The following is a 12,097-nucleotide window of genomic DNA, read 5'->3' as shown; positions in this document are numbered from 1 at the left end:
TGCCAATGTTGATTTAACAGTTTTCATACCAATTAAACGTGAAACCTATTTTTTTGATCATTTTCAATGTTAATATGACATTTTTTGGCGAAATGTAAAATTGATAATACAGAAATGTTAGTTTTACTTGAGACTTTTCTTTCGGTGTAGGTTTACCTGCACTGGCCCTACAAATACCTAATTTTACAAGCTTTTATTTATTTTTCTCATCTCGCAGAACAACGAAAATGGCTATCAATTAATGTAGTTATATATGTAGATAATTAGATACCATTCGGTAAAAATTTCGCTTGCAGTAATTTCTACGTGGTAAGTGCTCCTCCATTAATTGGTTTCATAGGGATTCGGATACCTTCCTCATTGAAGTAGTAAAGAAAATTCGTTTAAGTGCTTTTTTCGGTTAAGTGCACAAGTTTTTCGTGCAAAGAAGGATGAGCAGCTAAGCAAAATATACTGTATTTTTTTCTTATGGTATTAAAAAAATATCGTTCCTAACACTTTAGTAAATATTTATCCGTATATTAACTGAGTATATATTAAAGACTAGAAGATGACCCGGTGAACTTCATATCATCTATAATTTATTTGAATTTCACTTTGATCAATTATAACAAATCTTCAAAATGCAATATAATGAGATCACTAATACTGCCTGCTGTTATAGCTGATAAAAGATTCCACACCTATGAGATGTGCCACGCCCCTTTTTACAAACTCATTTATATACATATATCTTTCCATAAGCACCTACCATAGGTATCTGTGCATTTCAAATTTCGAGTTCATGTGACTATAATTCCGAAGTTAGAGCTGATTAAAAATTTTCACTATGGGAGGTACCCCTCATCCCCCTCCCCCCCCCTTGGCGAGTTTCAATTTTTTTACCCTATTATAGGTCCAGGAGTCATGACAATACTTTGGCAAAATTTTATTCGATTCTGTACATCCGTTCAGGCTGCAACCTGGTACATACATACATACATACTTCCACAAATATATAGTAGATTTGCTTTGAAGCGCCATCTTGCGCAGGCTCGAAATTGATTCTGGAGCTATGGTCTAAAGGGCTTTTTTCTTAGAATTTTATGTAGAATCCGAATCTGCTAGGAACGATGTCGAAAAAAAATTGACCCGCCCTAATATATATATATATATTTATATGAGAATTGAAGTCGGTTTTGTTTTTTGCTTAAAATTACTTGTTCATATAGAGTTACATAAAAGGTATCTGTCATAAACAAGGTGCCCGGAATGTTAAAAAAAGCTCCATTTCTAAAAAAAATCGCCAAAAATCGCCTTCTTTTTAATTAAATTAATGACGTCGACTTAACAAATCATTTATTTTAAAAATGAGATCTTGTTATAATATAGTTGAAAAAAACGAATATAATACCCTCAGGGTAACACGAATCACTTATATAATAGTGATGTACAAACAATTTTCTTTAAAAATACGCATACTTTTTAAAAATATTTGTATCAACACATTTTCCAATAGGACTGCGTAATTATTAAATTTATTATAACTCATATTAATTGACTAGCAGAGGTAACGATCAAATTTCTAAAATAAAATTAGTTTACCACGGTACATTTCGTTTTGCTGCCTCTCCGATTAGCTGTTTTAGTATAGCTGCACTTTTCTGGTAGAATGCTTAATTCGGAAGGAGTTTTATTCAATATGAATGAAACTTTTTCATTTAACAGCATCGCGGGATTAAGAAACGATTTAATCTTTCCATTTCAAAGTAATCTAAAGACGGTAAGGTTTCAAAACAAAAAAAAACACACAGTTTTAAATATCCGAGTTATCTAATAGATGAATACATATATGTAAATCCCCCTTTTACAAACTCATTTATATATATTTTACTCTGAACACCTCCCATAGATACCTATGGCTGATTAAAAATTCCACGCCCCCTTTTATAAACTCATTATTCATTACTATAAGCACCTACCGTTGATATGTCTGCATACCAAATTTAAATTTCATGTGACTTATGGTTTTGAAGTTATAGCTGATAAAATTTTCCACGCCTATGGGATGTGCCACGCCCCCTTTTACAAACTCGTTTATATATACCCTCGTATAAGCAGCTACCATTGATATGTCTGCACACCAAATTTCAAGTTAAGTGGGCTTATGGTTCCGAAGTTATAGCTGATGAAATATTCCACGCCTGTGGAATGTGCCACGCCTCCTTTTACAAACTTGTTTATATATACCCTCCTATAAGCATCTACCATTGATATGCCCGCATACCAAATTTCAAGTTCGTGTCACTTGTGGCTCCGAAGTTATAGCCCACGCCTATGGGATGGGCCACGCCCCCTTTTACAAACTCGCTTATGCGTACCCTTCTATAAGCACCTACCAGTGATAGGTCTGCATACCAAATTTCAAGTTCGTGTGACTTATGGTTCCGAAGTTATGGCTGATAAAAAATTCCACGCCTATGGGATGTCCCACGCCGCCTTTTACAAACTCATTTATATATGCCATACTATAAGCGCCTACCATAGACATGCCTGCATACCAAATTTCAAGTTCTTGGGACTTATGGTTCCGAAGTTATAGCTGATAACAAATTCCACGCCTATGGGATGTGCCACGCCCCCTTTTACAAACTCATTTATATATGCCATACTATAAGCGCCTATTATAGACATGCCTGCATACCAAATTTGAAGTTCGTGCGACTTATCGTTCTGAAGTTATAGTTGATAAAAAATTCAACGCCTATGGGATGTGCCACGCCTCCTTTTACAAACTCATTTATATATACCCTCCTATAAGCACCTACCATTGATATGTCTGCACACCAAATTTCAAGTTCGTATGACTTAAGGTTCCGAAGTTATAGCTGATAAAAAATTCCACGCCTATGGGATGTGCCACGCCCCCTTTTACAAACTCGTTTATATATTCCCTCCTATAATCACCATGCCATGCCCCCTTTTACAAACTCATTTATATATGCCATACTATAAGCGTCTACCATAGACATGCCTGCATACCAAATTTCAAGTTCTTGGGACTTATGGTTCCGAAGGTACAGCTGATAAAAAATTCCACGCCTATGGGCCTATTATAAGCACCTATCATAGATAAGTCTTGGTACCAATTTCCAATTTCAAGTGACATATTTTTCCGAAGTTATAGCTGATAAAAAATTCCACGCCTATGGGATGCGCCACGACCCCTTCTACAAACTCATTTATATATACCCTCTTATAAGTACCTATCATTTATATGTCTGTATACCAAATTTCAAGGTCATGCGACTTATGGTTCCGAAGTTATGGCTGACTAAAATTTTCACGCCTATGGGAGGTGCCACGCACCCTTGTAGGATACCAATTTTTTCACCCTATTATAGGCCCAGGAGTCATGGCAATACTCTGTCAAAATTTTGTTCCATTCTGTCCGTCCGTTTAGGCTGCAACGTGGCACATACATACATACTTTCACAAATATATAGTAGATTAACCGCACAATCCGCTTTTACGCGCTCGGCGCTAAAAATAAAATAAAAACCTATAATAAGGCGAGATCAGTTATTTCCCCAATTTCTTCAAAATAACCTTTAGTGTCTGAATCATTTACATTTGTGTTGTCATATATTGAGTTTTGATAACATACTGTTTGATAATGGAAACGTTTTGCATCAGAAACCTATTAGCCTTCATATAACATTTTATTCGAACTATTGATTTAAGGCTTTCCAACCTCATCCTATTTCGAATCTTAGTTTTTGTTGAATTCATTATGGAAAAACGCGCTCAACAAAAGCATTTGAGTGCGGCAAGGATAATAATATCAAGGCTACTTTACTTATATTTCCAAAGTTTTAAAAGTTTTGAATTGACTAGGTAATCGTTTCAAAAGTTCTTCGATTAGAGTGATTAAAAATTTTTAACAGTCATATTAAAATGCTTGTTAAGCCAAGTTTATCAAGCCAAGTTTAGCCTCTTCTGTAAAATTATCGTGGAAAACTAAGTTGTGTATATTTTTATAGTTGGAAAAAATTTATTTGATGGGGAAAAATCGCCAAAAATCGCCAATGGCGATTTCCTAAATTTTTACGCGCAAATATCCAAAAAAAATAGCCAAATTGGCGCTAAATCTCCAAATCTGGAAACTCTGGTCATAAAACACATTTTATTAACCGACTTCCAAAAAAGGAGGAGGTTATCTGTTCGTCGGAATATTTTTTTTTTTTTATGTATGTTACCGCATAACTTTGGACCACGTCAACCGATTTCGATAATTCTTTGCATCGGAAAGGTAGTGTCTCAGAGGTTTTTTTTTGCTAAAAATTACTTGTTTTTAATTTTTGGTACTTCATTTAATCAAAGATTGTGGCATTTTGCATTTATGGCGACGTTATGTTATTGTACTTACAAACATACATATGTCGATATTTTACCTGCATTAAAAATTCGTTTAAAAACTTTTAAATTTAACATATTTACTTTCAGGACGTGGCAGTTGGACCGAAGATATTGGATTCGATTTGAACACCGACTTTAATAGCAATTCTTATCTGAGCAAGTAAGAAAACGTTTGAAAAAGAAGTAGAATAACATCCATAAGTAACTTACTAAGGCTGTGCATGAAAATGGCATATATATGTACATTACAAACTTATCATATAGCCTAAATTGAACAACATTGAAGTAGAATAACATCCATAAGTAACTTACTAAGGCTGTGCATGAGAATGGCATATATACATATGTACATTTCAAACTTATCATATAGCCTAATTTGAACAACATTAAAGCGTTGTGGAAGGAATCGCCGACTTTTGGCGCAAAATAAATTATCTATATACATATGTATATACAATATTTATTTATCATTAAACTTGTACTTGAAAATGCCTCCTTAAAATAGATAGTAAATGTCCGATATTAGCTTCATGTAATGTTGGGCACTTAAGATGGAATAACAATTTATAGCAGAACTCGCACATAGCCTAAATAGTGCACGTACTTCTAAATACGAGAACTCTATACTAATTTAATAATGGCCCGATCTCATCTACAGTGAATCCTTTTTGTCATTCTCTCCGGCCCTGACGGTACTGAAACAGGAGCCTCAAAGTGATCAGTTGAAGGTCTCCAATAAAAGTCCATTAAATACTCATCCTGCCGTTGGTGGCAGTGGAGGAAGTGTACCAAAACTAGATAAGGCAGCATCGCACGTGGATACGGCAGCGACCACTGAAGACACTTCCAAAAATGCCTTGAACAATTCTCTCTGTGGATGTGGTTCGCCGAAGTCCGGCGTACCACAAGAAATTGAACACAATGGCAATAACGCCGACAAGTCCAACAGTAGTGGAGCTAATGGATTTGGTAATACCGGTTCACCCTACGGTGGCGGAGAAAAGATTACTGGTAAGATATACATTTCACAATCAGATATTCATGAACATAATTTTCTTTCATTTATTATTTATACGAAAACCTAATTAGTACAGGGAAATTCAGGTTCACAGCAGTTGACTGTGGTCGATGGAAGCAAAGTTGAGAACAGTACTGGAGGTGGTGGGGTTAATGGCAATAATGCCAATGCACACTCCGATGATCACAAGTGAGCCTTACAATACATAATACAACACTAATGACTAGAATAATTGGAACTTTCTACCTGCATTTATAGATTTCAGTACATTTTGGCAGCTGCTACGTCTATAGCTACCAAGAATAATGAAGAAACCCTTACCTATCTAAATCAGGGACAAAGCTATGAAATTAAGCTGAAGAAGATTGGTGATTTGTCATTCTATCGCGATAAAATACTTAAGGTTGGTGTTATACATACATTACGAAGCACTCTAGACTGATATATATGTAGGTGCATTCTTTTGCAACCGAGCTACAAAAGAACACTCGCTTAAATGACGAAATACATGCAAAGCAACAACACAAACTCGGCTACATATTTATCCGAGTTCAGCCAGGTCGGTTAAAAAATACGCGACCTGAAGAGTAGTGTTGTTAAGTGAAAAAACTGCTCTATTGTGAATTGTTACTGGGGAATTGTAGGTGCGTTCTTTTGCAACCGAGCTACAAAAGAACACTCGCTTAAATGACGAAATACATGCAAAGCAACAACACAAACTCGGCTACATATTTATCCGAGTTCAGCCAGGTCGGTTAAAAAATATGCGACCTGAAGAGTGTGTGTTTTAAGTGAAAAAAAACTGCTCTATTGAATTTTTAATGGGAAAGTGGAGAGGGAAAATTTTGATTCCTTATATATATGACTTCCATTTTAAATAAGTATATATATTACGAAAATACCTCGCAAAGTTAGGTACTCATTTCCATTGTTTTTTTGCATCTACCGACATTGTGTCTTAAGTAGCTAAACAGAAATTTTACCCGAGTTGAGCGTTCTTTTGTCGCTCGCTTACAAAAACAAATCTCCTCAAATAAACACATACATATGTACTTTCATATATGTACATTGCCCGAATTATTAATTTTACTCCAAGTTCGAATTCATTGCATAAAATATATGTTTTCGAACACACTATACAGACGCTTCTACAAAGTTTTAAAGTAACGACTTTGGCATGTACTTTCTTTTCAAATTTACCATTTCTACTTACATACATATTTTATATAAGTATACACACACACAATACACATAGGTACTCACTATATTGGAATTTATTCATCTAAATTGATTTTAATGTGCTTCAATTAAAACAAATTGCGACAAACGTACACGGGCAATTTCAATTTCACACACACTTACATGAGTCTATGTGCCCAGTGGGAAAAGTAGTAATACATTACATGCGTAATTGTGGTATTCTCAAAGGTGTCGTAAATGTCGTACGGGGGTTCGCAAAGTACCATCAAAGTAATATGAATTTTCGCAGTGTTAAAAAATGTTGGTTGTGGTTTCAGGTTCTCTAAACATTTATTTTAGCTTTTAAACTTTACGACATACAACAATAGACACTTACGACACCATTGTGAATCCCCCAAATGTAATGTATTTCTTATTAGTTCTAGATTCTATTACTGTTTATTATGTAATCAGTAGGGCCCGGATTTGTATGCACTAAATCAAAAATATGCACAAAAAACAAACTAAATATGCAAAAGGATTTCTCGCATTTGTTTTCCATTTTTAATTTATTTACTTACTTTTCATATTTTATTAAAAGTTTATAATTAACACAAGGATATATTGTAATATATTGTAAATATTTATTTTAATTTGCTTTGTTCAGGGCTTTATTGGCAAACAAGATAAATAGTTCTTTAAAATTTTCAAAGTTATAGCTTTCTCTATTTGGGCGCAAACATTTTTTGTATAAGAAGAACTTTCTTTCTACGTCAACACTGGTGATTTCGGCGTACTTGAAGCAAGCTAGTTCATTGGAATTATAGCTACTACAGATGTCACTTGGCTACTTGAACTTATTACACCAGATATTCTCTAAGTTCATTAAACCCCTTATTATTTAGAATGGTATCAAATTTTTCCTAGACTATTTGCCCAAGTTCACCCTGCACACCTTGATTTGTTGTAACAGCAGTCTCCACAAGATGCACTTGTTCAGCCAATGATTTTTTTCATTCAAATTTAGTTATTATTTCAGACAAGAAACTGTAGTTTCCAGGTGAACCCCAGGGGTCCACGGTGACGTGAAAAAAATGTGGGGGTCCATGAGTTGTAAATGGGGGTCCACGAAGATTTATCTGGTTTAGATGTAAAGAACCAAAATGGTTGCTTGATAGCCTCCTTATTTACTACTACGTGGTGGAACATAGGTGGAGGGGAAGGAGTTTGCGTGACTGCAGTGACAACCAAGCTACACTTAAGGCATTGACCAGCCCTCTATTTAAGTACTTCCAAACTAGTTCGGCAGTGCAAGTCTCGACTAAAATACGATGGTGAACATAACGAGATTGTTTTACTCTGGGTGCCAGGTCACTCTGGAGTACCTGGTTATGAAACATCTGATCATTTGGCCAGAGTTGACTCAGACCAGGCATACCTCGGTCCGCAACCAGTTTTAGCACTCCCAACTTCGGCAATCGAAGCCACCATCAGAAACTGGGTGAATACTTTGCTCAGAAATGACTGAGAGGCATCGATGCAGGTGGGCAAAACTCATGTCTCACAAGGTCTATCTAATTTTTTTCTCTCACTGAGCAGACGACACTGCAGACAACTTGCTGGACTGCTGACTGGTCACTTCACGTAGCACAAAGACCTGACTGTGATAGGCGTAAATGACAAGTCCATTTGCCCATCTTGCCTTGAAGAAGATGAGACGGTGAAACACTTTTTGTTCTTCTTGCTTGCTTGGTTATTTGTCATCGATTTTTTTAAACTCGTTCTTTTCTGTACTGTCAGTTTCTGAATTAAAAGTTTGGCGTAAAAAGCTTAGCCATTTTGATGTTTTAAGTTTTGTGTTTTAAAAATGTGATAAATATTTTTCGCCTCACTTTAAAAGTCGGAGCGATAAAAATAAAAATGATGCCATTAACACAAATAAACTATTTTACATTACATTTGATGATTTTATGCTAAAGATAATGAAAATAACGCTAGCGCTCGCTGTGCTCTTAAGAATATAACTCTTCCGAGCGAGAGAGTATTTTGATGTATTTACGAGCTCCATTTTTTAAAACCTACAAGTGTATATACCTACAAGAATATGTTTTACTTTTATTTTGCCCACTCTGAGTTTAGTTTTAAATTCACCAGCGATGCAAATTTACGTTGTTAGATCTAATTTTCACATTTACTTATTTTACGAGCTTTGGGAATATTTAGAAATGTATCAGCAGGGGGTCCACCGAAAGCAGTAAATTTTTGAAAGGGGTCTACGAGAAAAAAAGTTTGGGAACCTCTGATATAGGCTAACCGTGCTTCAATCGAATTTGAAACTATTGCTTTTTTGACTTCAATATTGAAGAAGCGTCACTATCATTTAGGTCTTTAAGAAAGGTTTAAAATTCCTTAAAATGTAGGCAATAATATTTTTCCGTCTCTAACCAGGTTCCCTATCTCGTTAATATTTAATGTACGTAAAACGTAAGCGACATATTTTTCAAAAATTTTCTTTTTGATACAGTAATGCTCCTAGAGCATCCAGATGAAATTCTGCATCAAAGAGGAAATTTTGGAAAAAAAATCGATTACGTTTTTTGGCGGTTAGGGCTCGATATCTGGAGCTGCGTAAGTGGCATATAAAAGAATTTTCGACTTTTCGAAATCATTACCCAATAGTTGCATGGAATCATAAAATGCTCTCAAAATTCTGGAGTGATTCGTCCGTTCTAGACAAACGACGTTTAATAAAAAATGCAATTAAATATGATTTTTTGACAAAATATGCTTATAGTACATTTATGCATTTAAGACAAAATATGTAAAAATATGCGATGTCATCACACAAAACTCTTGATTCGCAACATTTGTTAATCTTTAAGTTCCTATGACTTACCAAAAGAACATGTAAATGCATAGAAATCCGGGCATCAGCATTCTAATAATCTAACAAGTTCCAAAAAAATTTATTCTTAGGAATCACCGTGGGGAAAAATGCATTTGGGAATGTGAAAACGGCATTTTTTTTCGATCACCATACATTGGATTTTCCTACAGGGTATGTAGGTACTATGTATATATGTATATGTAATCGTGCATCACTAAAAAGTTGTAGAATAGGCAACTGTTATTTATTGTTCGTGTACCTTGTAGAGTAGCTTGGTTGTGTAATTTGCTGAAATTCGCATATACATAAGTTCATACATGCATACATAAGTTTCATGTGCGAATATTGAGAGATGGAACGATGAGCGGCGTTGTGTTTTGATGACAACTATCTAACTGTACTTAAAGACCGGAGATGAATCTAGAAGTCTAGATTTTAGGCAGATCTGGGGGGCGTATAACACAATTGTCAGCAATTGACGCAATCGCATGCTTACAAGTACATACATACATACATATACTATGTATGAATGTGTATATGTTAGACCGTATCACCATATTTGGAGCAGAAATGAGGATTAAATGACCTAATCCACTTACTATGAAAGAATTTCGGAAATGCAAAATCTGAGCATTCTCATAATGCGCAAAATAGACCACACAAATATTTATAGCCACCCAGCACAGTCGCAAAGATTTTCCAAATTTGTTTAAATTTGCAGCGAAGTATCTCTGCGAACCACCTTCCTCAGTGAACTCAAATATAGGGTTCGAACGATACTATCGATATTGAGTAAGTATCGATACTGAGGGTATAAAAATGAGTATTTTTATTTGGTGATTATACTCGATACTTTGCAAAGTATTCGTAGTATCGAATACTGTTTATAAAACACACTTTTTAAATTTTTTCTTCCATTGCTTTTTTTTGCTTATATGGATTACTATCATTCAATTTTGTCCATCACTTAAAATAAACTGAAATTGCGTGTAGTCTGTTGCATAACATAAACCAAATAAGTTAAAGTTTAATGGCCTTATTCATAAAAAATAAAGTAGGTTTAACGAGCTTAATAAAATGACAGTTTCATACATTTTTCAGTTTATAAACCTTTTTTATTTTTTATGAACAAGGCCATAAAACTTTACGCAAAGTTCACGAAAATGCAGAATTTTTAGAAACTTTTTGGGTATGCAGTTTTGTAACCTATTCAAATTTACGAGTAGCCTACTACCGTTGACTTTTAATTCAAACTTGCACATTATTATACTAAAATTTAGTGAAAGTAAGTTCTGCTATAAAATAGAAATCAAATATTTTAGATTTCGAATGTTTTAATTTCAGGAAATAACTAGATATACGATTGAAGAATAAAATAATTTTAGTATCCCAAAAAACGTATTTTAATGAGTCCGATACTGAGTAGTATCGATACTTTTCCCCTGATACTTTTGGAGTATCGACACCATGAGTTGATGCCAGAATGAGTACTCAGTATAGATATCAAAGTCTGAAATTTCGAACCCTACTCAAATAGAATGTGTAGTGCATCGGGTAGCATTTATGTTTAAAATAGAAATACATAGGTTTTTGACCGGTAATGCCGAAATGCTTATTTTCATAATGAAAAATATATATATTTTCAACTCAAATTACTAATTAGATACTATTAAATTTGATTACAAAAATACAAAAAAAATATGAAAATATAATCTTCTATAATAGAAATCCGGAAATCCGGCCGGATTTAAGCCAGTATCAGGCTGGATAGTCGGATAACAGAAAACCGGCCGTATAAGCCGGATTCCGGATATCTACCGGATATCCGGCACATCCCTAATTACTATTCAGAGTCTCCTGAAGAGAAGCAAAATATACATTTTCAAGAATTCTATACAATTCCAAAAAAAAATGTTTTTTCCCATATAAAATGCATGAAAAATGTTTTTTCCCATATAAAATGCATGAAAAACATTGATTTTAAAATAACTTTTTTTGGATTTAGATCAATCCTAGGGGGTGAGAGCATTAAAATTCGGACTTCACTTTTTCACATGAGTACTGATTTTTCAACTGTTAATTTTATTTTATTTCATTCATTCAATTTTTATTCATTCATTCAATCAGTACGCTAATGTCCTGATTTTTCAAAATTTGTACTGATTTGTACTGAATTTTCAATTAAAACAAAATACTTTAGGATTTTCTTAAGTTTTTTATAAACTTTACTGTAAAAAGTAATAAGAAATAATTTAATTATAGTTGGCATGTTTCAGATAATGTTTGATATGCCCAAGAAATTAATACAACAAAAAGATCAATCGTTTCATGGGCATATCGTCGAGTGTTGTTAGTTATCTCGAAAACAACTTTCAGTTTTATAACAAAAAATTTTAATAATTGAATGATTTTTGCCTAAAACTTACAATTCTGTTTTCTCACTTTACTGACATTGTAAAATAGTTTTGCGTGGGGCGCATGTAATAGGCCTGATTTGAAATTGAAGAGTAATATATTTATGTATGTGGGTATATTAATAACGACCGCTTAAAATCGATCTCAAATTTGTACTTTCGCTGTAGAAATTTTAGGTCTATGTTATGTATGTAGTTTGA

General features: G+C 34.2%; 1 protein-coding gene across 2 annotated transcripts in view; it reads left to right on the top strand.

Annotated features, from left to right (window-relative positions):
- The window catches only part of LOC118742368 (uncharacterized protein DDB_G0283357), a 242,541-nt gene that overhangs the window by 131,330 nt on the left and 99,114 nt on the right, over positions 1-12,097 (top strand). For both annotated transcript variants that reach the window (XM_036474389.1, XM_036474388.1), the window contains exons 4-7: positions 4,486-4,558; positions 5,057-5,409; positions 5,488-5,605; positions 5,675-5,819. In XM_036474389.1, the coding sequence (XP_036330282.1) occupies positions 4,486-4,558; positions 5,057-5,409; positions 5,488-5,605; positions 5,675-5,819 (689 nt within the window). The remainder of the gene's footprint in view (positions 1-4,485; positions 4,559-5,056; positions 5,410-5,487; positions 5,606-5,674; positions 5,820-12,097) is intronic.

The sequence above is a fragment of the Rhagoletis pomonella genome, unplaced genomic scaffold (assembly GCF_013731165.1).
Source record: "Rhagoletis pomonella isolate Grant_MI unplaced genomic scaffold, Rhpom_1.0 Rhpom_scaffold_00007, whole genome shotgun sequence".
Classification (NCBI taxonomy): Eukaryota; Metazoa; Arthropoda; class Insecta; order Diptera; family Tephritidae; genus Rhagoletis; species Rhagoletis pomonella.
Note: the sequence above shows the minus strand (reverse complement) of the source record. Positions and strands in the feature narration are given on the sequence as shown.